Genomic DNA, 27,551 nt, shown 5'->3' with positions numbered 1-27,551 from the left:
CTGACTGCATGTGTTCGGCTGATGAGCTTTGTCGAAAATCCATCCATGGTCAACATTCAGACACAGCCATGAGACGTAACTTAATGCCTAGTAGGAGTCTTCAAGTCGGCTTTATGAGGCATTGCTGTCGGTGATAATTAAACAAAAAATGCACTTTAGAGTCCTCTCAGCTAATACAAGAAATGTTCACCGCATGCTAACCAAATTTTATGCTTGGCCAAAGTTATTTATGATGTGAACGTAGTGAGACCATTTCTAATAATCATACTTCGCCTTTAACACATTTAATTAACTTTAACATTTACATATCCATCGAACCTGGAAATAACTAAAAACTATACAGAAATTGCGATCTATCTGGATATCATTAGAGTTGAATCTGAAACCTAAACTCAGACAGAGTTGGGTACGAAGTGAAGAAGATGTGTCCGTCATAACAACAACTACTAAGGTAAAACCAGGTAAAGCTGAAACGATAATCTTGACAAATTTCATACAGAATGTCTTCAAAATAAAATTAAGAACAATATAATATCTTGAGACAGTTTTTGCTTCAATAGAGTTTCTTTTCCTTTCTTATTTGCCCACCTCAACTAACGATGATTCCCAAGAGATTTAGAAGTTCTCTCCCAAATTGTATATATATCATTTCACTTTATTCTGCATTCAAACAGCTTCTTTAGTGTTTCACTTTTCTAGTTAGCATCTGCTTTCCATAATTTCTGGTTAGAACAAAAAAGTAAAAAGGTAGTAAACCCATCGTGGGCTTAGCCTAAGTGGAGGACTGCAATTTCGTATGCAGGCAGTTCTTGCCCACTCACGGCTAAATAAGCAGCCTATTAGCTGGGCTTCTTTTTGCAACGCCAACTCCGCACACAAATCACACACAATTAGATGTCAGTCAACGTGGAACGCTGGTCAACTGGCCATGATTGGGGCCTCTGCTCGTCCAGGGCGCTCAGCGTGCAGTGATTCCAGCTATGACATTACCTCAATGTCAGCGCAAATTTGCAAATTAGCAGCAGACAACAAAGGAATTATATATGCACATTATATAATGCGAGTGGCGAGCCAACAACGTCAAATGATTGGGCACCGAGCAGAAAGAAAACCCAAAGCCCAAACCGAATCAATTTGCTGCGGATCACAAAATGAAAACGAGAACTCGGGGAATCGTCATGGCATGGATCTGACTGCTGCAGTCCCATCTGCTGCTGTTGCTGCTGTGGCTGCTCCTCCTCCTCCGCCTCTTGACTTCAAGCACACATTTTTCCCATCATTAACATTGCGCAGACGAAATCTGCATGCGGATGAAGTTAAGCCAGCCAAGAAACATGCGTACTTAGTTACAGAGCTCTTGCGTCTGCGACTATTTGTTTCACGAATTCGCAGCGCATTAAACCAGAGAGCAAAAGGCAAAAAACAAACATCTATGAAGGAAAAAAACTGAAAGGCGGGGCATTAGCCACTGCAGGATATCCTAGAACAACTTTATTAAATACTAAAAATATTTATTTTACAAAATAACAAAAAGTTAAGAATCAAAAAGCTTTTTTATAATTATATGTATAATATATGTATTAAGATATATTTTTATATTATATATAATTTAATTTAATAATAATATATAATATATAATATATGTATTAAGATATATTTATATTATATATAATTTAATTTTATAATAATAATAAGGAATAAGCAAATGATAGAACAACCAATTGTTGATAAGAGCTAGAAGTATATAAGAATTTATTAATTCAAATATTTGGAATGACCACAAAACCACAAAATTTATATATTTATTACAAAAATAATAGAACAAATTTTTGAATATTTTTTATAATTTAATTATGTGAAGAAATAAGATAATTTTATTATATTTTATTTTTAAAATATATTGAAACATCATCGACAGCCACATATCAATCCAGATTCCAATAGAGATTTTCAACAGAATTTGATACTCTATAGCAGTTAACACTCGATTGGGCAAGTGCTCATCGTGCAGGGTATTCAACAGCAACAGCAGTGGCACTCTGTCCATCGGTCCAAACAAGGCAAAAGGCATGTCCATCCTCCTATCGTAACAAGAACAATTTGTTCTAATGCGCCATGGCAGCCGCAGCAGCAGCAGTAACAGGAGTAGTTGGAGCCATCGCAACGTGGTGCTGGAGATGCATAGAGAAAGGAAAGGGCAGCCACTGAACACGCAATGGCCAGAACAAATGTAGACATTAAGCTGCTGGCTGTGGCCGAAGCGAGCCCGATTTGGGAACGGAGGCGGCAGGCAGGCAGCGATGGGTGGAGCGTGGACGAGGCGCACCTTAACATCGAGTGACACGCAATGGACAAACGCCAACGCCAAACAAAGCAGCTGGCTATCATAAAAAATCATATACAAATACACATACACATATATAGCTATGTATGTATATTTGTGTAAATATATTTAATATATGAAATTTGCCATATTTCTCGCGCTCAGCATTTTCCCAGCGGACGGACTCCTGGTAGCGTTTCAATAAATTTGCTGTGGAAATTTCATTAATCGCCATTGGAAGCAGATCCCCCAGCCGCCCCCTAAGCCTCGGGCGGGCAGCAGGTGGACGGCAGCTAATGGCGAGGATGCCTGTTTGCTGTTGCACCATGGCCATAAAAATATTTGCCGCCTCAATGTGAGTGGCTTATAAATTTGCACAAACGCGACCATATATAGCGGCTCTGTCATGGGCCCATTGGGGGCAAGGGCAGGGGCAGGGACAGGGGCAGAGGCTGGGACAGGGACAGTCAACGGATCGCAGACCACCAACCACCAATGCTTGACAGTTGTACCTAACTGTTATTGTAGTTAGCTTGTTGGCATTGGACAGAGGTTTAGTGGTTTTCCTAGGTGAGCCTAAGGTTTTTTTTCGGAGAACAACTCGATACTCTTTGCGCAGTCATTCATAAATTTATATACAATTAGTGTTTGATTCCATATTTGTTAGTGAATATATATACGAAACATCATTGTTAACTGTTTTTTCATTTATTTTACATTTGCAAAATGTTTTACTTGCTTATACTATTTACAATTGTAAATAAAATTTCAATTGGTTTATATTTGGTTTCGTTAACGGGTGTAATGAAGTGGATACAAAATGCAGCTCGATTAAGTTAAGTAAATATGCATGGCCACAATGAATTAAGTTTAATTTAGGCAAACTTACGAGCTAAAACTAAGCGGTAAGCACTGCTCTGGCAAGTTTTCATTGAAATTAAGCAAAGGGAATACCCTTCATCTGGCTTCTTTTCTTTTTTTGGCATAACTAAGACTGAGGTTGTGTAAATTCATATTGGGGCTTAAGTCTAAACATCTTTGGACTAAATCATTTGGTTGAATTTTCTATTTAACTTTTTGGGATTGCAGCTAAATTAAATGGCAAGAACTAATTCTAAGCACGGCGTTTACTCTATGGCACAATCGCTTTGCTGGCAAGCAGTGAGCATTAGTCGCTTTTCTGTCGCTATTTCTGGTTCATGTACATGGTCGCAATCTTGTCGAGTATCGTGTCGATGGAGAGCAGCTCCTCGCTGAACTTCTGCATGGTCTGCGCGGGCACAATCCACTTGAGAAACTCCTCGACATTTAAGCGCAGCCTAGCCAAAGGCGTCAGCGTTGGGTCGTCGTGTGACGGACGCTGTGCCAGCTTCAGGGATGCGATGATAACGTTATCAATCAAACGCTTCTCGTAGCCCAGCTGACGCAGCTTCTGCGCTGAGCTAATCTTCTTCAACACAACGGCGATGTTGAAGCGTATGCTGGATAGTGTATGAGCATCTTCGGTCTGGCTATCGTTGAGCTCCCCCGTTGCTTTGCACTTGGCACAGTGCTCGGAATGCGCCTGCAGCTCCACTTTGATTTTGAAGAACTCATGGCAGCCAGGACACATGTAGGCTTTCTGCTGCTTGTGTATCTTCTTCATGTGGTTCTTGAGATGCGCCAGCTGCGAGAAGGCCACCTCGTCCGTACATAGCTGGCAGCGAAACGGCTTTTCTCCCGTGTGCTTGCGAATGTGCAGCTTCAGCACGCTGGAGTGGGCGAACGTTTGATGACAGATCTGCAACAGATGCAACATTGATTCAATTAGAAGATACGTCTCCTGTCAGCCTCGGTCTGCCACTTACCCGACACTGATACGGCCGCTCCCCCGTATGCATTCGCATATGCACATTGTATTGCGACTTTTGTGTAAAATACGAATTGCACACCTCGCAGACGTGCGTCTTAATCGCGGCGTGCTTCTGCATGTGCGTGGCCAGATCCTCATCTGGTTCGATGGTCTTATGGCATATTTCACATTCAAGTTGACTCAGCTTGTGGTGCTCCTGATTGATGTGGGCGCGCAGAGCCAATTCAGTGGCAAATTGGCTTTCGCAAATGGTGCATTTGTGCTCCATACCCTGCTCATGGCGCTCCATGTGCACACGCAGATTGGCATTGGTGGAAAAGCTGGCCGAGCACTTGGTGCAGTTGAATTGCTGGATGCTCATCTTGTGGTGGGACACCATGTGCTGCTGGAGCTATCGTGGACAATCAGAGCTATCAGTTTCAATATGAGATAATTGCAAATTTATTTTGGTACTCACTTGGCCGCCTCGTGCGAAGCGCTTCTCGCACAGCGCACACGGATATGGCTTCTCACCCGAATGCAGACGCATGTGCAGCTTGAGGCGCTCCTTGAGGGCAAACGACTTCGGGCACTGCGTGCAGGCGAACTGCTTCTTGTGCTCGTGGGCGGTGGTTATGTGGTTCTTAAGATTCACCGCCTGGCGATAGCACTTGCCGCATTCGGTGCATTTGTGGGGCCGCTCATCGGAGTGGATGAGCATGTGTCGTTGCAAGTCGGTTTTACCACCGAACTCCTTAGAGCAGTGACTGCACACGTGTTGCTTGCGCTTGGAGGACTCTGTCTTGCGTGGTGATTTCTTCGGCTCTGGTTGAATGTAGTCAGCATCTGTATCTGTTGAGTCCTGCTCTGCCTCCTGCTCGCCATCCACGTACAAATCTTGCAGGCTGCTGTTGAGGCTGCTCTTGCGCCGCTTAATGGCCGTCGCAGCGGGCGAGGATTCACGCGCCGCCGGCGGCGATGACAGCGAAATACCGCTATCCGTGAGCAGAGAGACGGCATCCTCTTTCGAGAGGCTGCGACGGCTGCGTACCATGCTGGGTTAGTTTTATGTCTATTACAGAGGTTCCTGCACCCGGCACCAGATGCTAATTTACTTGGGTAAGGGGTTATTGTTTCTACGATAGGGTTTTGCTTTGATTTTTCTTTATTATTATTTTAGCTAGAGAAGTAGATACCCAAACACCTTGGATTGTTATAGCGATTTAGTTAAATTTTCGCTGCAAGAAAAAGTTAAGAGCTCTTGTTAATTATTTAGCTTGCAATGCCACGTTCTAAACAACTCACAAAACACAAAACAACGAAAACAACAATAAGAATTTCAGCTGTGTCCACCGAACTTCAAAAACTGTCGCTGACGATAAGAATTGTATCGAGGGGAGGCGCAGAGCGAGGCATATGACGAATTACACAGAGAAAAAAGTACCAGGTGATTGTAACCAAAATACCTATATATGCTGTATGCAACTGAATTCTTATTACGAAATATTTGCCAAATTAATGTCTACTATCTCACGTTCGGTCACATAATAAATATTAGTACTCGACTCGAGTACAGTTTTTTTTTTTTTTTTTTTTTTTTTTTTAAGTGTAGTAGTACTTTATTTATTTTGATCACTTTATCAGCTAGAATTTCCAGGTAGTATATATAGACGACATATGTGGAAACTCATGTGCGCTACACTCAAAAGTTGTTTAGTTTGTTTTCTCAATCTTTTGTTTGGAATGCGAGAGAGCGAGCGCGCCGCCAAGCTAAAACACTGATAAGCGCGCGACAAAGGCAATAACTGATAAGGCGTAGTCTGATCAGATAAGACTCAACTTATACAACTGATGGTAAGGTTTTCACTAAGCAATTGCTGCTGTTCTTGATTCTGCTGCTGCTGCAGTCGTTGCTGCTTGAAACTTCCAATGAAATGGCAAATTAAACCAGGAAAACTGCATGCAGAACAAAGAACTGTGAAAATCAAGAATAGACGATGACGACGGTGACGACCCTGGGAACAGTTAGCTCGAAATGCTCACTACATAAACATCTGGCGAACAGATTGCCCACACACACATGCACATGCACGTATACACTAAGAGGAGATTTACAGACCTTTGGCGACGCTTCATTGACATCGACACACACACACAAAAAGAGAGCAACAAAATCAAGGGGCGGCGGCGCGCGCCAAACTTACCGTGCTTAGTTTCTATGAAGCTATTGACGGCAATCGGGAACAGCATTGAAGCATGATGTGCCCAAGTGCAGGGACAGGGCCACAGTTCACACAGCTGCACGTTACGCAAATGAAGCGTAAAACGAAAATGAAAACAGTGCTGAAAAGCGAATTGGAAGCGCGAACCGAACCCTAAAAACAAAAAACACACACACACACACTCTCAAAGAGCTTTAACTGTAACTATTGCAGCTCTGCTTGCGCCCGCGTCGCCCGTGAAGCGACGCCGCTGTCTGGCTGCCTGCCCGCACGGTAGCCAGCGATTCATTAAATTGAAAGAGAACGTTGAAAAAAGCACGAACGACAGCGAAAACTCACAAAAGGTGTGCGGCTCAAAGAATACAAAAACAGCAGTTTTGTAATGCTAAATAGGCAAATGGGGAGCGACAACGACGCAGACGACGATGGCGATGACAGCGACGGCCGCAGCAGCAGCAGCAGTCACAGGCAGCGCAGTTGCAGAGCGCTGGGCGTGCGTCTTGCTGTGGGGTCAAACGTTGAAGTCTTCTGTTTCTGTCGAGCAGAACCAACAGTACGAAAGAAGAACAAAAACTACTGCAAGAATTTTGTTAGTTACTACAAATTACCGACACCAATGAGAACTAATTGAGTATATTCCTTATATACATACATAATTAAATACCAGCACCACAACAAATTCACATATTTAAGAAAATCAGAACAAACTTGAAAAGAACTTACCCGCAGGGGAGTGCGAATTATTAATAATGAACAGCAGCGAAATAAAACTTACAATTGACTGTAGCACGCACACAGGAACATACTCAAACAAGCACACAAAGCACCACGCACACTTAAAGGCTACATTTTATGTATTGTTTGTTGAAACTTTATTGCGTTTGCCAAACAAACGCCCATTTTTACTACACATTGCACTTTTCCTTTACCTTCAGACACCAGAGCCATAGACACAAATATACTGCAAGCTCATCGCAAATCTCAGCTAAATTCTGAGTTTATTTCACATCTTATTTCTTATGCTGCACAGCTAAAATCCACCGTTTTGTTTAGTAAAATGTAATTCTTTTCTGCACCCCGCTGTGTAATGTTTACTTCTAATTATGAAGATGGAACTAGTTCAATTCGATAATATCGATAGCCAATTTTTTGAGCTGCAATACGATATTGAAACTTGAGCATTTTATCGTTTGTCGCTTATGGTAACACTGCATTTAACATTCAAAGCATTACAGTAAAATTATTTAATTTACAAAAATAGTGTGAATTATACAATGTTCAAAACGCCAGTCGCTTCATTAGCAAATACATGTGCTGGTCCACTTCGAATCCGTGCAAATTGTTGGCATCTCCTTGCAGACGCATCAGTAGACCACCAAAGGAAACGTACGCCGACAGCCGTGATGACTCGTTGTGCGCCTCGTCGCCCTCAATGCGATATATCTTTCCGTACATGACGTACTCAAAACTATCAGCTCGCGTGCCTTCATGCTCCATAGGATTATATTCGCCACTGTCGGGACAACCATCTTCACGCAATGTTGTGGCCAGCACCAGGCGGAATTTGTCTCCCAGTTCCATGGGATACAGCCATGAATTTATATCCAGGATGAGGTCCATTTTAAATGATTCAGATTCGCAGTGCAGGCGGGAAACACGGTCAAATTTTTTGCCCTCAGGATCCATGTCCTTGACGTTGAATATGTCTTCGAATAACACACCAGCCATTTTGCCTAGGAAACTTTATGAGTTGAGCTATTCCACTTGTGGCCGCCATATATTTACCTTATGTTAAAATCCAAAATTTCAATGCAGTACAATCCAGTTAGCAGTATCTACTACTGGCAGTCAATTATGTGTTGCTATTATATATATTTGTTTATTTTGTTGCTATATTTTTATTAAAAATACAGCGTTGTCGGTAATTCGGTTTAGCGTGCTATAGGGATGGATACGTTGTAGAATGTTCGCGAGTGGCGGTTTGCCGATATAGTAATATATCGATAATAATGGAGTTGCCGGACTGATATATTTAGTTATAAAAGACTCATTTGTACCAGAAAAGTAACGATTTATTCAAAAATTATTTACAAGTACTCACATTATTTACCAGTTCTGCACTTGGTCAGAATAGGCAATAATGCGACCGCCAGAAAATATTGGCCTGCGTATGGCGGGCGTCAACTGGGCGAGAGGTGCTTTAGGTGAATTAACGGTAATCTTGGCGGGCTTTCGCTTCAATGGGGCGTTGACAATTAGACGCGCAGGCCTGAAGGGAATGCGGCGCTCCACAAATGGCAGAGTCAATTGAGTCGCTGGGAATGCAGCATTAACTCTATTGATAATCTTGGCAGGTCTTTTCTGTGGCCGAGCAGTCAACTTAGAGGGACGTCGGTTGGACTGCACGGGACGAAGCATCTGGCGGAAGGCGGTAAAGCGTTGCACCAGAGGCAATACAAATTGTAGCTGTGGACGTAAGCTAGCCAGGCTTATGGTTGCTGCACTCTGTCCTGAACCATTGGCGTCTACATTCGTGGGCAACTCCGGCGGACCGTAGGTCTCATCAGGAATTTCTTCAACTGCTGGTGGGCCGTAGGTCTCATCAGGTGGCCCATAGACATCGTCGGGTGGTCCGTAAACAAGCTCCGGCTGTTCCTCAGGCGGTCCATAAACAAGTTCCGGCTGTTCCTCCGGTGGTCCATAGGTCAAATCTGGTTGAGGAAAGTCAGCAGGCTGCTCCGTCGGCAGCTCAAATGGTGGATCAGGCGTCAAACCGGCTGGTGGATAAGGAGCCGCCTCTTGCCGCTGTAGAACAGGTCCCGGAAAACGTAATCTAGCCGCTTCACTAGCATCCAGGCTAGCTGCCGCACAAAGGGCCACAAATAAAAAGCTCGCTCCAAACATTTTGCTGTCACAACTGCTGCTGAACTGCTGCTGCCCTCTGTCAACTGTCGACTTTAAATACCCATCATAGACCAAAGCTGACCTTCACCAACAAAGTGTCCAAACTGCCCAAGTGCCCAAGTGCCCAAATTGCCGACAAGGCCAATCGAGCGATGACTTATACGGCAAGCCCAAGCGAGACGTGCCCAGCCACTATGACTAAACCGTATGCACATGTGAACCGAAGATTTTATGTGGCTATGGCCAACTTTATTAATAGCTTTTACATGACTTAGGTTACAATTTTACCAGCTGCGGCGCAGCACCAGGCGCTCCGGCACTGGCGCCTGCCTGCGGCGAGCCTGTGGGAAGCGTTGATAGATTCTGGCGGACTTCTTATCCTCGGGCTGATCGAGGGTCGTGGAGACAGCGATCACGGTACCATCCTCGGCCACTTGCACGAGCACTTCCTCCTCATCTGCATCTGCGCCGGGCTGCTGCTTCGCATCAACAGGAGTCTCCTCTTCTGGTATGTCGTCCGTTTCGATGGGCTGCTCCGGCTCCGGCTGGGGCTCGGGCAAATCGTCTGGTTGTGGCTGGTCATCCCCACTGGTGGGTGGCCCATAGACGCTGTCCGGTGGACCATAGGTATTATCTGGAGGCAGATACTTCACTTCCGGCTGTGCAGTGGAGCTTGGCAGCTCAAAGGGCACTTCGGGAGTGATGCCAGCCTCTGGGTAGCCGGTGGGCGCAGGACTTGGTGGCGCCTGCTCCTGCCGTGCGAGGCCACGTCGCGGCACAAATCTTTGACGCAGTGGCTCCGCACTGGCCAGGACGGCGAAGCCTAGCAGCAGAAGTGTTGAAGTAGCTTTAGCCATTTTGACGATCGACTCAATTCTGTTCTGAGTTGCCCAAGAGCTCGGCCTATTTATAGGGGCCTCCCGATCAGATCTGTCGTTCATAATTTATGCTCGTCACTTTCGATTGTAGGCCTCCTAGCAGCTGGCTGGCTAGCTAGTTGCTGTTCTCGTTCGCTCGGCACGGCTTTGATTATGTTGGCCCGATCGAATCGGCTTGTGATTTCTGTTTAATGCTGGCTACGTGACCCTTTTCCCAATTTTGGCAGCCAATGCTAACCGGGTGTTTATCGACTGCCGGTGGCGCTGGGCTCTCTCTCTCTCTCTCTCTCTGTCTCTGTGTCTCCTCATTAACACGCCGTCGACAGCGGTTCCAATAGGCTTTAGCTCGTAGTTCAATTCCCCATTTGTTTATTTCGGTGGGTTCTTGGCTATTCATAATTTTACTTAATGGCTTTTATATTCATAACCATTGGCCTTTTCGTAAACGTGTCTGGATAGCCTCGCCATTAGACACAATTCTCATCTAGGTCAGGTGGCTCTTGTTCAATTTTACATACAAATCTCCTTCAATGAGCTTCTAACGGATATATTATATTGTGGATATATTATCAAAAATTAGCCATTAAATACTGTAACCAAAATAAAATTATTTTTAAAACCTCCTTATAAAAGTTTTCATTATATCATTGTTTCATCGTCCTTGAGGTTATTAAGAACAGAGTTTAAATTAAATATATGAATTTTCATCTGTTTATTTATTTATTAAACATTTTTCTAAATCGAATGTTTTGCTTACAAAATATGTTACAGAGCATATAAGTATATTTATTTTATATGTATTACATTATTTATGTCAAATATCCACTTGTCCCACTGTGATAGGATTAAAGCTAATTTATTATTTATTAATTTATTTATATCCTGAAACAGTATAGAAATAATAAATACAAATTTATTTATTTAAATATATATAATTCTATTAGTAACTTCATTGAGCTTTTATATTTATGCAAGCATTTGCTAGGACATAATATCAGAATAGATTATATTACATTATATACATTATACATTATATATACATTATTATATACAACATGTAATATTCTCAGATCGAGATTGTAATTAAGTTAATTAAAAAAAAATCAAAGGTTTGAAACAACACAAGGGAAAATTATGATTTACCAAGCGTTGCTAAAATCAGATATCTGATATTAAACAAAGTCCAAAATTTTTCCTGTTTACATATCCTTATAAGCAACTAACGAAAGTTTAAAAAAATATATAGTTTTATATTAAAAGTGCACCCTTCAGCTTAAAAGGTATCAAGTCATGACAACTAACATAGCTCTATACAACAAATGTTGGATAGAGAAATTTGCTGGCCATATTCAAAATTGTTTACAAGACTTTGAAGTTGTAGATTTTGTTTAACAATGTTTTATTTATATATATTTAATAAAGAGTTAACAAATATTTAGGTCGATGACTCGTGGAGAACATTCGTAACAACAGTCCATCTATTGGATGGTGTAGACCAGAATGGGCTTGGACCGTATGATCTGAGCGGAGCGCAGCTTCTCTGATGCAGGACGGCGCAGGCGCAGACGGCCGTTGCGTGCAAGGATCAGGCTGGCGGGAATGGGCTCTGAAGCTGGATCGGCATCGGCTGGAGCCAGATCCTGGTCTTGGTCCAGATCAGCGGCAGAGTCGGCAGGGGGCGGGCCATAGGTGTTGTCGGGCTCGGCAGGTGGCGGGCCATAGGTGTTGTCCGGCTCGGCGGGTGGTGGACCATAGGTGTTGTCAGGTGGGCCATAGGTCAGATCGGGCTGCGCCTCGGTCTCCGTCTCGGTGGGCAGGTCAAAGGGTATGGCGGGCGTGACACCTGCAGGCGGGTAAGGTGCCGGGGCAGGCGTTGGAGCGACGTCCACAACTGGATCCACAGGCGCTGGCGGCGCCTCCTCCTGGCGAGCCAAACGCAAGCGGGATGAGCGATTGCGCAGACGTGCCGGCTCCGCCACAGACACCGCTGCGATGGCAGCCAGGATGAGCAGAGAGCTGGTGAACTTGAAAGCCATGTCGAACTGTTGCTGGTTGCTGTTAGAATGTTGATATCGACTGCGAATCGCAGACTTTTTATACACGAACATTTTGGCAGTCATAAATGGCACGCCGAGGGACGCCCTCAAGATGGTGTCCACATACGTGCACCTACGTGACAATATTTCCTCAAGGGCCCATGTCTAACCCATAACCGTATAACCGCCGACCATTAATTCGATTCGCCACTTAACTCTGAACTTCGCACACTCGATCGCCGCGCACTGCTGGAACCTGTGCCTGAAGCTAATCAAATTGTATTTTGGGCAAATGCTCAACTGTTTTATCCATGTGCTTCAGCTACATTGGGGCAAAAACAATGGCAATAATAAAATAAGAAATTTTAGATATGGATCATTATATTTTGCAGATATGTACTGTATATCAATATATTATTAACTAATTAATTATTAATTAGTTAATTCATTATATTCATTTGGTTTAAAATACTACATAGCTTAGTTTAACAAAGGATTACAGTTTTAAAAATTAGCTTTATGATTTCCATAAATAGTTCGAAATTATTTTTTTTATCAACTAAATTTTAGGAAGTTCAAATATTCCTATGTTAATTATTCAGATTGACTTTCTTTTAATATTTTGCTTAACAATGTTGCAAACTAATTCAAATTACAAATTAAAATTTTTTTTAGTAAATTTAAGTTTAATACAAATTTTATTTAAATTCAAATTTATGAATTATAAATTTATGTATATTAATTGTTGTAACAATTTGCCTCTCTCTATCAAATATGTGTTCTCTTTTTATATATTAATTAATATATTTTATATTATTATATATATTTTATATATATTTTTTTTATATATCAATATATATATTTTTAATATTAAATTTAATTTTATTATATATCTATGAAAATTATTTTTCAAGAAAAATATATATTTTATACATCTATTTGTAGATAGGTGGTATAAAATATATATTTTTCTGGAACAATGATTTTAATAAATATGTAATAAAAATAAAATTAATATTCTAACAAAATAGAAAAGTAATAAAAAAAACGTATTTATATTTCTTTTCATTATTATTATTATAACTACGTATACATCATTGCATATCATATTGCACCTTGAAGTTGAACATAATGCCCAATAATAAACAAGCATTGAGGCACTGTGCGGCGCCTGCTTATCATGCAGGTCAATGGTTTTTTGGATTACTAGTTTTTTCTTCGTATTTATGTTTTTGTTTTTGTTTTTTTTTTTTTTTTTTTTTTTTTTTTTTTTTTGGAGTGGGCTATCAAATTATTGACTGCTTTATATGCGGAACGTTGTGGAGTGGTCTAGAATTGTTGCAGCTTGGCTGACACGGGGCCAGCAACGAGTATAAAAGCAAAAGCTCCATATACGATCGACAACAAAGCTTAACAGCAACTAAGACGATCATGGCACGTTACCAGCTCACTAGCTCCCTGCTGCTCCTGGCCATCCTGGTGGCTCACGTAACCGCTGAGGCGCCACGGCGTTTGCGCTTGAGTCGACAGCGCCATGCGTTCGCCAGGCAGGAGGTGCAGCCCACGCCATACCCCTCAGCGGATGAGTTGAAGCCGGAGGAGCCCGCGCTCATCTATGGCCCACCACCGTCCACGGATGTGAATGAGCTGCCCGCCGAAGAGGAGCCGCCAGCAAACAGCTTCCAGCCCGATGTCGAAGAAGTGGACATAGAGGAGAACTCGCTGGAGGAGGTGACCACCCCAGCAGCTGCTGCTCGCTTGCGCAGCAGCCGCCAGAGATTGGCCAAGCTGCAGCTGGCCAAGGCACAGCCCAAGCGCAAGCGTCAGCGCATCGCCCGCCTGGAGGAGTTGCCCGTGGAGGCGGCAGCACCAGCCGTTCCAGTGGCTCCAGTGGCTCCAGTTGCTCCAGCCGTTCCGGTGGCTCCGGTAGCCGCCTTGCCCGCACCACAGCTCTACTATGTGGGAGGTCAGCAGCCCTACGTGGTTGCCTACACTGCGGCTAGCCAGCAGCTGGCCTGGTAAACGATCCTGTGATTGATTGATTGATCGACTGTTATTTGCATAAAAATGTTTTGTTTGGAGTCTATTAAACTGCGTTGAACTTAGCTGCATTCAATTCTTTTTACTTTTCCAGTTCCGTTCTTTGCTCCTTACTTTTTCAGCGGCATTTTCAGTGCTTGACACTTTTGCTCCAGTATCGACTTTTTCGCAATTCACTCGCCATTAACAAGCGCCCAAGGAGCACTTTTCATTGTTTGCATCCATTTTCATCCATTGCATATTGAAGTTGTTGAGTTTTTGTTGCACATTTTTCTGCATTTTCTCCACTTTTCCTTTGTTCTGGCTCTTTGAATGCATTTTTCATGCTTTGCCTGCTTATAAATTGTTATTTCTATGTGTTTTTCTTTACTATTATTCCGTTTTTCCGTTTTTTGTTTGCTGCTTTTAAAAGGCGTTTAAAAGGTTTCAATACTATTGTTGTCCGTCTATTGAAGACTTGTATACTAAGTCGAGCATGATGCGCTTCAAGCATATATAGATGGGCATATATGTAGTATAGTTGGTGTAACTTGTGCTTTCCACTGCCGCTAATCTTTGTTATAATCGTTTTGGTAGTTGAAAATATAGGTATTTTTCTGTAATAGTTATCATCATTATCAGATTGAAATATAATAAAATTTAATAATAATATTTAGTTAACTTCAGAGCCGTGGCAAATGGGAAAATTTATATTTCCTATATTCAAATAAAAAACAGAATTTTCATTTCATTTTACAGCTGGAAGCCTGGAAATTCCTAAGTGAATTATTGATTATTTAGCCATTATTTTTTATTTAGCCAGTTTGTCCCGACTTTAATGCTGTTACTGGTTTTAAAATTGCGTAAGCATAATGAAAGCGTTATTAATATGCATTTACTGTGCTAATTATAGTTAAAAACATTTCCTTATGGCTATGTAAAATTAAGAATATGATTCAACCGTCAAAAGTTAGATATTCAGTGAAAGTTGATACAATTCGCTTAACAGGGATTATGCATACTGTGCAATAACAATCTTGAAGGTTAAAATAATTAAAAAAAAGTCTTAACATAAAGAGGAAGAAATACATTTTATTATTCAACTGTAATTAAAAAGTTTATGACAAAGATCATTCAAGTTTAAATATACGTTCCTTCATGCAAAGTAATTTTGATAAAAAGATCCCTAAGGTAACGCAAAGATATCATTGACCACTTTCTTTTGATTTACCATGATATTTCTCATCAGGTTTTCTGAATAGATGGAATATTGAATATATTGAATTAAATGAGTTTATAATAGATAATATTTATAATAGAGAACTGATTCATAATATATTTTATATTCTGAGTACAATATGCAGAGTTCAATATTGAATATAGAACTATTGAATATAGAAATCCGACAATATTGCAGTGTACAAAAGGTACAAAAGAGGCCAACTAATTAGAAACTAGAGTATATTCGTATTAAAGTCTCATTGCGATTCCTTTGATATACTTACTTTATATATTGAGATTGATAGAGCCTTTGAAATTCCCATGCAACATTTGCATGTTGCCTTAATAATAAATATCATTCGTATGATGTATTTTCTCTATATGTATGAAACGGGAAAAAAAGAATAATTGTTGCTGAAACTCCAAATAGATATAACAATATCAGTAGCAGAAGAATAAATTTGAATAAAAATTATTTACATATTAATATTGTATAGGGTCTTTATTATACCCGTACATTCGCATATTGCTTCTATAAAATGGAGATAAAAACCAAAATAGACACATTCAAATAAACAGCAGTCCAATAAGTTTGAATAAATAATATTTATTTAATATATATAGATTTATTAATTGCTATTGAGTGGGGGCCTTTACAGTTCCCATGCAATTACAATTTGCATATTGCTTTTGTAATATAATTTGTATATTATATTTTCTCTATTCATATGTCAAATGGCAATCTTATCGCTTGAAAAATCACAATTCATTCCCCACGATTTTGGTATTTCCTCCCGGTTTTCAAGATAAGTTGCTGAGTAAGCGTACGTACACTCTCTACTCACACCCACACACACGCACACACACTTGTGTGGGCCTTAATTAGCCAAGAGTATTGTTATTTCTTGAGTGGTTGGGAAACGAGCTTTAGCCAGCAAAGAAAGATCCCCGCGTCTCCAGAGCACCAACATTCGGCCTCGAGCTGTTCCTCAGTGCCTCGATGGCCTGGTAGTTGAGGAACCAGAATGGCTGATTATCCTGGGGCAGCTGGCTCAGGTAGTCAACATAGCTCTGATCTCCATGCGCATCGATGGGCAAAGCATTCGCCACGGGCCTGACGACACTTGGAGTGGGTGGAGGGCTCGCCCCACTGGCGTTGGGTTGGGTGCTGACCACAGGGCGGGCACTGGCAGCAGAAGCAGCACCACCAAAGCGGTTGGCCACGTCAACGGTGGCCGGCACCACACTCGATGCCACCACGGGCTCATTGCTGCTTACGGCGAACACGAGGGGCACGCCCACTGGCGGCTTCTGCGAGGCGCCGTAGGCCAAGTTGACTGTTTGCGACTGCTGCGGCACTGCATCCGAGCCGAAGCGTGTGGCAATGTCCACGCCAGATATGTTCTCCACGGCCGTGTTCTGGGCGCCGTTATACTTGTCCTTCTGGCTGAGCCCGCCCGGCGGCCGTGCGCCAGCAAAGGATGGCCGCTGAGCCTGGGCCAGTTCGATAAATCCAATCAGCATTAGTACGCTTAAACTCTTCCACATTTTGTTATGTTTAATTAATGCTTCTGGTTTTATTTTCAATTTGCAAATTTCACTTTATCAAAGCTCAAAAACCGGCACGTCGAGGCGAAGCTGCTTCACTCGCAGCGTCTGGTAAACTGAACAGCCGAAAGCGCTTGCAATTATTTAAATAAGCCGCGAGATGCTGAGCTGACTCAACCCAAGCAAGAGACAGAGATAAGACACTGATAGAGACAGCAATAACAACAGACGCAGCAACAGCCACAAAGGTCGACAAAGAGAAAGATGCCAAGCGAGTTGGAGCTGCTTCTCTTTGAGGCTTATCAAGCTGATTGAAGGCCCGTTTGACCCCCACACATGTGAGGCAATATTTCTAAATTTCCCGCTCTCCCTTTCTAGCTCGCTCTCTCTCTCTCTCTCAGTCACTTTTCTATATACATTTTGAATTTAAAATGATTAGCATGTGAGAGCGAACAGCCAATAAATCTCTTTTATAGCTCAAGTCTTGTTAGAGCTGAATTTTACAGGGTATAAATAATTCAATCAGTCTCAATTTAAATATTCTAATTAACAGCTTTACTATCTTATTGTTGCTAATTCCCTCCTCTACTAGGTAATTAAACTCTTATTCAAGCTGAACAATACTCTGGGCTATAAATCTATTACTAATAATAATAACTAGAGGCAGTTGTGTTTAGCAGCGGATTGGTAGGAAATGTATTTTCTTTATATATTATTTATATATAATAATATTATTAGAGGGAAAAGTATTTACAGAATTACAGGAAGATTAATGAGGAATGCATTTATGAAAAGTTTGGAATAAAAATAAAATAATACACATATATTATATAAGCAATAAAATATTATCAATAAAATCATTTTATATAAATATGTAAATAATAATATTTTTTATAATATTATGTATGATATTATTGAACCTCTATTATATTAATATTTATTATATATTATTATTATATTATTTATATATATTATATTTATATTATTATTTTATTTTTATTCCAAATATATTCCCCACTAATCTGTACTTCCCTCCTTTAATATCATTTTTATAGGGTAGCAATGCTTCGATTCCTGGCAAATTGAACTTGAATTTCTTGTTTACTTGCGGTTTGGGAGATACCCAGCCCAATGTAAGCAACTTCGATTTCGTCTTCGTCTTCGTCAGCATCAGCATCAGCAGCGTCGTCATGTTTTTATGACGCGTACGCGTGCGCTCCTTAACCGGTTACTTGGGTTGGCCCGTCCCGCAGTTTGGTTTTGGCTCTCAGCGTAGCCGCAATCCCATCCAATCCCCCTTAGTGATTCATAAGGCAGACAGAATGTCTGAGCACGATCTGTGTGAGCTTTTGTTGTGTTTCCTGAACACTTTATTTGCAATTCGCTTACAATCAAAGGTAAATTTCAAATGCTGAATAGTTTATGGTGTATGTGTGTGTGTGTGAGTCAGTGTATGTGTGAGTTGTTGATATGCCGTCATCAGGGAGCTTCGTTGAATCGTCATGGGTTTTTGGGTCATGCAGCAGCTGGCATCTGGCTAAATGCGACTGCCCGGTCCAGGCAGCTCGCCAGCAGATGAGCTGGGCACATCTAGGCGCGTCGCACCACAGAGCGGGCAGCGCTCAGCTTGGCCGGGCGGGCAGCGGCGGCGGCGGCGGCGGCGCGACGATAGGCCACAGGCTGGGCGCGTCGGAGCTTGGCGGCGCGTCTGGCAGCGACGAGGCGGGCCTGCTCGGTGGGCACATCGGCGGCGGCGTCAGCGGCTGGCAGATCATTGCCAGTGACATCGGGTGGGCCGTAGACCTCATCGGGCACGGCGTTGGGAGCTGCGTCGGGAGGGCCGTAGACGGCATCGGGCGTGGGCTCGGCGGCGGCTGGGGCGGCTGCCTCATCGAAGGGCACCTCTGGCTTCAGTTCGTCGGCTGAAGGATATGGCGTGACGGCAGCATCCGCATCCGCTGGCGCCAGCTCCTGGCGTGCAAAGTAGCGGGAGCGTCCACGGCTGAGGCGCTGCGCCTGGCGCTGGCGCTGCACCTGGCACTCGCTGACGGCCAGCAGGCAGGCGGCGATCACGATCAAGACTTGGAACTTGGCCATATCGATGAGTTGCTGGATGGGTGTGTGTGTGTGGTTCTAGGAAGCTGAAGCCGACGACTGCTGCAGTTGGCAGCCAAGCGCGGCGTTTTTATAGCTAGGACAGATCTGGAAACAGTGGAATCGGCTAACCATGTTCCAGCCCCACTCGAATCTGTTTAGTGTGCGGTGCGTTGGCACACTCTCTGACGTCGGCGGCTCCATTGTGAGCGGCTGCTCGGCGGGTTTATGTGCGTGCGACGTGACAAGAAAGAACTAGCAGAAGAGCTGGAAGTTCGATTTATAGTTCCGCCATTAATCAATCCAAAACCGGAGCGAACACTATTCAATGGAATAGCACTCGGAAAGTCTACAGCTGTGGCGCTACCAAAGCGCGTTGTGTTCTAGTTTACTTCGAAATAAATCAGCCTTCAGGAATTCTTAAGTGTGCCACTTATATAAAAGTAAGCGATGAAACTTTTGAAAGGTGTACTTAACCTAAAGAAGTCAATACTTTCTACATTTTGAAACACTATAATATGCTAAACTACTGTATATACATATTGTTTAAATGAAATTATCTAATAACTATTTTAGTTTTTTTTCATTTGTCAAATCTTAAAAACTAACTAAGTGAAGTTTTAATAATCATTTTATAAAGTATAAATCTTAATGAAAGTTATTAACACTGAACTTCAATTGATTTATTAAAGTAACAAACAACATTCATAGTGTTAACATTTCATAGATCAAAAAAGATTTCTATAAAAAATGCATTATGTCACAATAAAATATCATAATAATAATTATCAAGTTTTAATATTAGAATGAAGATCCAATCTTAGCATCTTTTTTTTTTTTTTATAAAGGCGTAGGATTTTAAGCAAATGCATACAATACAATACAATAACTCATATCATTTTTTTAAGCTCGAGGATATTTTAATATATAGCATCAAGTCTGCAAAGTGGAAACAAAAATGAAATTTGTGTGTTTTATATTACTTAGATAAACTTTCAAGTTAAAGCAATAAGCATGATATGGTAGGCCTGGCATATTAAAAAAAATCAGCCTAAGTAATTTACTTGATCTATTTTAAATAAAGGATTTTCAATTTACAGCTCTGAAACCAAATTGAAATCGGAAATCAACAACATGAAAACTGATCAGAGTATCTAACTTTAAAAGTGAACTTAAACATAATAGGGCATAGAGAATAATAATAGTGTAGGTCGCTCCAGGTGATGTATTAATTAATATATATATGTGATATATACAATTAATATTAGAGTCTTCGGTATATGGTCTCCAGAGTATATGTATGTAGATATCGTCAGTTGCGCATGGGACGCTCTAGTATAGATCTATGGTCCGATACGTTAGTTCAATCAACCCGTATTTTTAAGAAGAATATAATCATACAGTTTTATTCCCTAAATATTGATATATCCAGTATATATTTGATTTTCTAATAATTGATGTATCCAGACACAAGACACCGCCAGTTATTCATGGAATACTAAAGTGGTTATGTATAGGCCTTTAGGTATGTTGGATCGAACTATATTTTGAGGAGGAATTTAGTCATGCAGTTTAATTTCCTAAACTATGATATACCCAGTATATCCTTGACTTCCAAAAGGGAAATAGACTCTAGAGTGTGCGTAGTTACGCATGGAACACCCAAGTGTCTATCTATGGCCCGATAGGTTAGTTCGATCGTTATCAGAGGACGTGACGTGCTGCAATAGTTAGTTAATTGCTCATAGCCGCCCTTGGGGTTCACCTCAGTGGCAGTCGTTGATCGCATAATATCGATTATAAGTGTTTAATAAATATTCTAACACTCAAGCCCAGACATAATGCAATTGGCAACAAGTTTTCGCTTTCAATTGATGTGGGCAGCTCGTCAATGGTTGGGCCGGTTGGGCAGCGCCTTAGAGTTGCCGATCACGTAGGAAACGCATTTTATTTCCATAGAACATGGCGACGATTCGGACGTGGTGGACGTGGATAAGCAGTCAAACACCAGAAGCAAAACAAATGCAAAATATTCAAGCAAATATACATATAAGCATATATCTATATATATTTCGTTCGGTGTGTATAAAATATAAGTAATAAAATAAATCAATAAATGTGATAGCCGTGCGCCTAACGATGTTCCACGTATGCACATGTCCCGATGTACGACTCGACATGGAACGGAACGAGATGAGACGACTCTCGCTTTCATTGCCAGTTGAACAGACCCGAGACCTGAGACCTTAGAGAGCCCGAGAACATTGTATAAAAACACCAGACGCATCCGCAGCTGAAATCAGTTGGAATATATCGCCTCACTTACGATAGACCTACAGCACAATATGCAGTGGATGCTTGCTCTGGTTCTCTGCCTGTGGGCTTCGGGAATCGCCGAGACGCGTCAGATACGCATCAATCGGTATGCGGTCAGCGTTCAGGAGGATGACGTACAGCAGGCGGTGGTGAGAGAGCTGAAGCCCACGCCCACGCCCACGCCCACACCATATCCAGCCGCTGGCTTTAGGCCAGAGGGACGCGCCTTTTGGCTGCCGGGCGAAGCCGATGCCGCGTTGCAGCCCACTGCGGGCTCTGACTTGGGCACAACTACAACGGAATTGCCTCTGGATGACGCGACAGCCAGCACCACGGAAGCTCTCGATTTGAGTACAACAACAGCAGTGGACTCGTTAGATGCCACCACCACGGCTGCACCCATTGAAGCCCGCTCAGGCCGCGCCTTTGCCGGCGCCCCCTATCCAGCCGCCGGCTATCGACCAAGTCGCGCTTTCCTGCTGCCCACCGAGCTGAAGCAGCAGCAGCAGCAGCAACAGCAGCAATTAGATGCTGGCAATGTGACTGAGACAGCTGCAGCTGACGACAGCAATGCCAATCATCCAGTGTGTGGCGTCAGCACAAATCCGCTGAAACCCACGCCAGAGCCTGGCTCCAAGGATGAGCCCGATGCCGAAAATGTGCTCTTCACCGCCAGCCTGGGTCCAGCTGTGCTGGTGGCCAGAGCACCAGCATCCAGTGGTGTGCCTGTGGCCATCCCACTGCGCTCTCAGCCGCTGATCCAGGCGCCCAGGCGAGGATTTGTCTACACCACGCACGTGGAGCAGCGCTGGTGAGCAGGCCTGGACTGCATCTCTCGTATTATTACATTGTTGAACAGTTTAGTCATAAGAATTCCATGTTGTGTTTTATGTTTTAATAAAGGTGAAATATATTCGAATTTATCTGTATTTTAATGTTCATAAATGTTTATAAATTCATCAGCCTGGAGGTTTGCAAAGTTTGGTCACGAAATGTGTAACGCAAAGAGGAAATATCTATGACCTCATAAAGTCTATATAGAAATTCCTAATGTATATCATTAGCCGTAGTGGTGTGCTCACATCCGTTTGTTTGCGTATACAAATTGTTAATTATATATGTAAATATGTATGTGTGCGTGATTGTGTATATTGTGTATAGTCTAAGAATATATACTTTCCCAAATGGTCAAATAATTAAATATATGTACATAATCAAATTTATCTATAAACGTTTAGGCAAATGAAAGGGAATGAGTCAGAGTAGGAAGTAGGGAAAGGAATACCATAAGAAGAGTCACATAAACAGTGAGAGAGCGTGAAAGCAATAGGAATAGTAAGTGAAATAATCAATAGGAAGGCTAGAGATGAAGTGGAACGATGAAAAAGAGATAAGAAAGAAGGATAGAGCAACATAATCAGTAATAAGACTTAGAGAGGGAGAGAGGCATAGAGACAGAGAGAGAGAGAGAGAGAGAGAGAGAGAGAGAGAGAGAGACAGGATGAGAGATATGAAAACTATTAGTATAGGTCGTTAGATCTTATTGATTATTGATTATTATCACGAAAAAAATAAAGATATTCTGAAATATATGTATGAGAATCGAGTAGAAGAGCAATATTTTATAGAAGTGGGAAATTCATTTTAAAATATTTACACAAAGAGCGATCAAACAAGATGAGTCTTATATTCGATAATTTGATTGCAGCAGCTCTTTAATCAATTGATAATTGTTAATTGATAATCCATCTGCATGCAATAAGACTAAAGGTGTCAATATAATTAATTCAAGCTTATTATTTGTTTTCAACTCGAATTGCATCATGAAGGCTTTTGTGAGAGATTAATTTGAGAAGATGAAGCGTAAAAGCGATATTTTACATCTTAAGGAAACGTGTGGACAGAGATACGAAAGCGATATATGATATGATGAAAATATACTTGCCGTTACAATCAACATTGAAAAAGAGCCAGAAGAGTCGATGCGGTGTCAGCACTCAAGGAAATATTTTTGGAGTATCAATAACACATATTGAACTGAGTCAGAGCGTTTGAATGATGAATGTAGTTCCAATTAATCAGAAACAAGGCAATATGAGAAATGTCTTTGTACTCCAATCTTAGAAAACTAGATTTCCTGTTCTGATAGTGCCCTAATTTCCAAAAATAGAACTATTTTATATCTTTAGTCTCCTCCGCTCTTACAGCTTCGCTTTTTCCGCTGCTTTATATTACTCCCCTTATATGCAATGCACTAATGCAAATGCTGGAGCTCATCCCATATCAGTTATTCATCATTTTTATTAAATGTCCTTCTTAAAACTAAATTAGAAATCGTAACACTTTCGATTATCGTATTCAACATAAAAACAAAGCTTTAACTCGAGCGCAGTGCGGGGGGAAGTGCCTGCCCGGCCATCGATAGTCAACGCAAATTGTGCACGTAATTGACAATCAGTGGATCATCGAGGCTGGTGGGCACGATTTCCACCGAATGCACCACCGGCTGCAAGTGGACATCGCTGTCGATGTGCGTGAAGCTGCCCAGCTGCAGTTCGTCATGAGTGGATGAGCTGGTGAGGTGCGACAGGTCGGTTAAGCTGCCATCCAGCAGCACGTAGTCGGCCTCCGGCTCGACGAGGGCCAGCTCAATGGCCACGTTGTTGGCCGAGGGGGCCTGCGGCTGTTCGGCAATCGCAATTGTGGTATTGTCTGTGGCCACGGCCACGGCTACGTTGGGCTGGAGCGAGTCCTCGGAGGATATTGTCGCATTGATGGCGAATAGTTTTGTTGTCTTCTGCTCGCTGGCTTGCTCCGTTACTGTTGTTGTTGTTGTTGTTGTTGCTGCAGTTGCTGTTGTTGTTGGTGCTTCACTGTACTCGGTTGTGGTGCTGACCTCCGTCGTAGTTGGCAGACTGCTGTCCCCACTGCCAGCGGTGGCTGAGGCATCGCTCTCGTCCGGCTCCTCGAACTGCTGCTCCACTTCCGCTGGCCGCCTGGCCGGCGTGCTCAGCAGCAGCAGCTTAGCCGACTTCATTTGACCCACACTCAGGTCACCGGCGACGGTGCCGGGCGCAGGATCAACACTAGCCCAACCAATTTGCACGGTTGCATCCTTGTCGCGACTTTGTGCCACCGATGCGGTCGTCACTTCTGGCTCCACCGTGGTGCTGGCCTCCGCGGCGTCGGCTAGCCCGCTGCTTATTGTGGTTGCCTCCTGCTGCGCCTCCGGCCGTATGACAGCCGTCCGTACGCTGGCACCCAGGCACAGCAGCAGCAACAGCGCCAGGCCAATGCCGTAACCGTATCCGTATCCGTATCCTTTCGGCATATTTTTTGTTTTTCGCTGCTCTCCGCGTTTGATTCACACTCTTTAGCTGTAGTACTAAGCGCTGACATTTTCCAGCCGAGCGTATTTATAGCTGCTCAACTAATTCTAGCGGCCAACGCCCGTTTATCCATGCCCAATCTCAGGCACCTGTCATAATTCCGGCCCTGAAGCATTTAAATCGACGCGCTGCTTCCGCATGCTGTCCAAGCCGGAAATGTAATTCCCTGTGTGTGTATGTGTGCGGCTCTGTGCGTGTGTGTGTGTGCGGTGGCTGCTCTGGCCAGTGTCTCAGTCGTGGTCATCGTGTCAACGTGGAGGCCAAAAGGCGGACATCGTTCGCTACACCTTAAACCTGCCCGTTGACCGCAATGATGGTCACAGAGTCAGCCCCAAAATCGCTTTACATATTCCCCCACCAACCCCACTCCCCTGCCCCTAGCCCGGCTTTAACAACATGTACTTGTGCTCGTTGTTGTTTCTGCTGCTGCTGCTGCTGCTTCTACTGCTGCTGCTGCATGTTTGCCAGCAGTCGATTTGAGCTTGTGTTGGTGATGAGCAAAGTTTGCGGCTGACCAGTGCCAGTTGTTGGGCATGCCGGGCACGTACACTTGGTGACTTTGTTTTCGTCTTAAATGCGAATTGGGAAAATTGAAATAAATAGCCGCATGTTCTCATACTCGTAGTCGCTCCCATACACTGCGTACATATGTATATCCATTGGTATGTAACTTAGAAACGTCTAACAGGCCATCAGCACCAGCTCAATAACGGCAGAGAAGCCAGCAGCACCTAAGCCCCTTTAATGTGGAAGGTAAAATGTGCTGCGCCATTTAGTAAAACAAAAATGAATTTAAGTATAACGTTATTTAATAAAATAGAAATTATTAAATTATTTATTGTCTAATATTGTTTAATTTTACTGATAATAAAATCAGTAGAGCGCTTCACTGAAATCAGAGAAATAAAGGCGATTTAAATAATAAATGTTAGTAAGAATAAAAAGATTGAGAAAAATTAATAAAAAGAGGAAATACACCCAAAAAAAAATAATTAAAATAAACACATTTTACCGTGATTTCCTATTTCAGACTATAATAATAATACGTAATGGAAAATGAAACAAGAATGATGAATGAACTGGAATTTTTTAAATGTTTGCTATGTAGATGAGTATATATAAAACTTGTAGTCAGAGCTGAAAAAAAGAATTTTTATTTTACTTTTATGCAGTCATTAAGTCACTAGAAAAGTAAATATTATATTATTTACGAAGCTTGGAATTTGGAATAATTCCATATAAATCTTTAGATTAGAAACAAGTAATAACTATTATTTATTTATTTTCTGGCAGGTTGTTAAGTAAGACTAGACTAGAAAAGTAATTTGAAGCATTTTAGAGATTATGTACAACATTTTTTTGTCTTTCATTTATCTAAATTAACATTAAAATAATTTTAACATAAAAAACTAAAATCACAGCATAAAAAGAAGAAAACAAGAGTTGAGGTTCATTTTCTGTTATGCACGCGGACCTTAAAGCAATTTTAAGCAGTTAATAATAAATGTAAGAATATGTTTGCTATTGAATTACTTACTGCCAGTCCAGCTGCTATCATCAATCAGCAGCTCCCTTTAAATGAAAATTAAATAAAATCTCTTCAAGTGCCGTTTACAGGCAACAAAATTAGCTGAAGCACGCTTCGGATGAAATTTTAATTCCTCATGAAATGATGATGAGATAAAGTAGAAAATCTAGGAATGACTTATGGACTCTCTTAAGCAGGCGGGGCTAATGACTAGAATAGCTAATCGAAAAGTTGAGGCATATTCGAATCTAACTTAAAATTATCAATCAAGTAGATAATTGAAATTTAAAAAGCCTCTTCACTTTGAATATATAAATTATATTATACAGCCATATCCGAGTCCACTTCCTATCATCAATCAACAGCTTCCTTTAAATTAAAATTTATAAAAATCTCTTTAAATGCCATTCGCAGTCATCAAAAATCGATTACCTCAATCGCTGAAACACGCTGCAAATAAAATTGTATATTCCAGTTTCTTAATCAATAAAAAGTTAAGAGGAAGTTAAAAATCTGTAGCATCGAAAAGTTTGCAAGCAACAAGGTGCGCTGAAGTTGTAACCGAGAGAAATTGTTATTAAGATAATTATTGCCTTTGCCTGCAGAACTTTAAGTAATTCCCAAATGAACAAAGTTTAAATAAAGTTTGCATGGCTAAGGTAAGCCAGGTTGCTCAGGATGCTGATGATGAAGCAGGAATGCCCTTAATGTAGCTGACTTGCTGACTTTTTGCGGCTTATGGCTTACTGTAGTTGCCAATCAACAAACTTATGTAGGACAGGGCTAGAAAAAATATGATATGTCAACTGGATTGAGTTATGGACTTTACAAACAGGTCTCATCTGATTCATTTTCGATCGACAGATTAACTGCTTAAATAGTTGATATACAAAAAACAAACAAAGACAGCGACTGCACCAGTTAAGACTTTAGCCAAATGAAAGAAAAACTTGAGAAGCTTCAAGATTTACTAGCTGAAATAGACATAAATGTTGAAAGGAAATAAAGTGAATAAATAAATATATATATGTATGTGTAAACAAAAATATATTTTAAGAAATTTATAAAAAGTAATACTTTGGTATTTTCATATCATTAAATCAGAAGAAAATGATATGGAAAAAAATATATATTTATATATATTTTTCATATTAATAAAAAAATGAAATGAAAAAATGAAAATTGTGTCAATTTGTATTTTGGCCATGTGGCTGCCATGGCTGGCACGTGCAAGACGCCATC

The 27,551-nt window shown here is 41.7% G+C and overlaps 10 protein-coding genes across 13 annotated transcripts; 2 read left to right on the top strand and 8 right to left on the bottom strand.

Moving 5' to 3' along the window:
* Positions 1 to 3,009: 3,009 nt before the first annotated feature.
* LOC108614014 (uncharacterized) lies at positions 3,010 to 7,488 on the bottom strand. Of its 4 annotated transcripts, none has more exons than XM_089466786.1 (4): positions 7,100 to 7,488; positions 4,633 to 5,392; positions 4,171 to 4,566; positions 3,010 to 4,103 (listed from the first exon to the last, which is right to left on the bottom strand). In XM_089466786.1, exons 2-4 carry the CDS (start codon positions 5,206 to 5,208, stop codon positions 3,510 to 3,512), a joined length of 1,566 nt encoding a protein of 521 aa, XP_089322912.1. In that variant the 5' UTR covers positions 5,209 to 5,392; positions 7,100 to 7,488; the 3' UTR covers positions 3,010 to 3,509. The 4 variants fall into 4 exon arrangements, with proteins under 4 accessions (XP_089322912.1, XP_017863371.1, XP_089322913.1 ...); XM_018007882.2 differs by having other exon boundaries at positions 7,306 to 7,488; XM_089466787.1 differs by lacking the exon at positions 7,100 to 7,488 and adding an exon at positions 6,359 to 7,087.
* A 117-nt stretch (positions 7,489 to 7,605) lies between these two features.
* Positions 7,606 to 8,341, bottom strand: Polr2H (DNA-directed RNA polymerases I, II, and III subunit Rpb8). Its single transcript, XM_018007883.2, has 2 exons — positions 8,162 to 8,341; positions 7,606 to 8,109 (listed from the first exon to the last, which is right to left on the bottom strand). Exon 2 carries the CDS (start codon positions 8,102 to 8,104, stop codon positions 7,655 to 7,657), a length of 450 nt encoding a protein of 149 aa, XP_017863372.1. The 5' UTR covers positions 8,105 to 8,109; positions 8,162 to 8,341; the 3' UTR covers positions 7,606 to 7,654.
* An 85-nt stretch (positions 8,342 to 8,426) lies between these two features.
* LOC108612684 (uncharacterized) lies at positions 8,427 to 9,301 on the bottom strand. The gene has a single exon (XM_018005643.2). It carries the CDS (start codon positions 9,278 to 9,280, stop codon positions 8,483 to 8,485), a length of 798 nt encoding a protein of 265 aa, XP_017861132.1. The 5' UTR covers positions 9,281 to 9,301; the 3' UTR covers positions 8,427 to 8,482.
* A 206-nt stretch (positions 9,302 to 9,507) lies between these two features.
* Positions 9,508 to 10,179, bottom strand: LOC108612685 (uncharacterized). Its single transcript, XM_018005646.2, has one exon. It carries the CDS (start codon positions 10,135 to 10,137, stop codon positions 9,565 to 9,567), a length of 573 nt encoding a protein of 190 aa, XP_017861135.2. The 5' UTR covers positions 10,138 to 10,179; the 3' UTR covers positions 9,508 to 9,564.
* A 1,354-nt stretch (positions 10,180 to 11,533) lies between these two features.
* LOC108612795 (uncharacterized) lies at positions 11,534 to 12,246 on the bottom strand. Its single transcript, XM_018005796.2, has one exon. It carries the CDS (start codon positions 12,192 to 12,194, stop codon positions 11,637 to 11,639), a length of 558 nt encoding a protein of 185 aa, XP_017861285.2. The 5' UTR covers positions 12,195 to 12,246; the 3' UTR covers positions 11,534 to 11,636.
* Positions 12,247 to 13,565: 1,319 nt separating this feature from the next.
* Positions 13,566 to 14,305, top strand: LOC108612774 (uncharacterized). Its single transcript, XM_018005772.2, has one exon. It carries the CDS (start codon positions 13,626 to 13,628, stop codon positions 14,214 to 14,216), a length of 591 nt encoding a protein of 196 aa, XP_017861261.1. The 5' UTR covers positions 13,566 to 13,625; the 3' UTR covers positions 14,217 to 14,305.
* Positions 14,306 to 16,021: 1,716 nt separating this feature from the next.
* On the bottom strand, positions 16,022 to 17,118 carry LOC108614638 (uncharacterized). The gene has a single exon (XM_018008848.2). It carries the CDS (start codon positions 16,980 to 16,982, stop codon positions 16,362 to 16,364), a length of 621 nt encoding a protein of 206 aa, XP_017864337.1. The 5' UTR covers positions 16,983 to 17,118; the 3' UTR covers positions 16,022 to 16,361.
* A 1,206-nt stretch (positions 17,119 to 18,324) lies between these two features.
* On the bottom strand, positions 18,325 to 19,206 carry LOC108614639 (uncharacterized). Its single transcript, XM_018008849.2, has one exon. It carries the CDS (start codon positions 19,077 to 19,079, stop codon positions 18,573 to 18,575), a length of 507 nt encoding a protein of 168 aa, XP_017864338.1. The 5' UTR covers positions 19,080 to 19,206; the 3' UTR covers positions 18,325 to 18,572.
* Positions 19,207 to 21,267: 2,061 nt separating this feature from the next.
* LOC108614506 (uncharacterized) lies at positions 21,268 to 22,321 on the top strand. The gene has a single exon (XM_018008664.2). The coding sequence runs from the start codon at positions 21,422 to 21,424 to the stop codon at positions 22,205 to 22,207; it is 786 nt and encodes a 261-aa protein (XP_017864153.1). The 5' UTR covers positions 21,268 to 21,421; the 3' UTR covers positions 22,208 to 22,321.
* Positions 22,322 to 23,668: 1,347 nt separating this feature from the next.
* LOC108614507 (uncharacterized) lies at positions 23,669 to 24,808 on the bottom strand. The gene has a single exon (XM_018008665.2). It carries the CDS (start codon positions 24,721 to 24,723, stop codon positions 23,818 to 23,820), a length of 906 nt encoding a protein of 301 aa, XP_017864154.1. The 5' UTR covers positions 24,724 to 24,808; the 3' UTR covers positions 23,669 to 23,817.
* Between the last annotated feature and the right edge of the window lie 2,743 nt (positions 24,809 to 27,551).

The sequence above is a fragment of the Drosophila arizonae genome, chromosome 4 (genome assembly GCF_054131065.1).
Source record: "Drosophila arizonae isolate 15081-1271.41 chromosome 4, UAZ_ARI_1.0, whole genome shotgun sequence".
Taxonomy (NCBI): Eukaryota; Metazoa; Arthropoda; class Insecta; order Diptera; family Drosophilidae; genus Drosophila; species Drosophila arizonae.
Note: the sequence above shows the minus strand (reverse complement) of the source record. Positions and strands in the feature narration are given on the sequence as shown.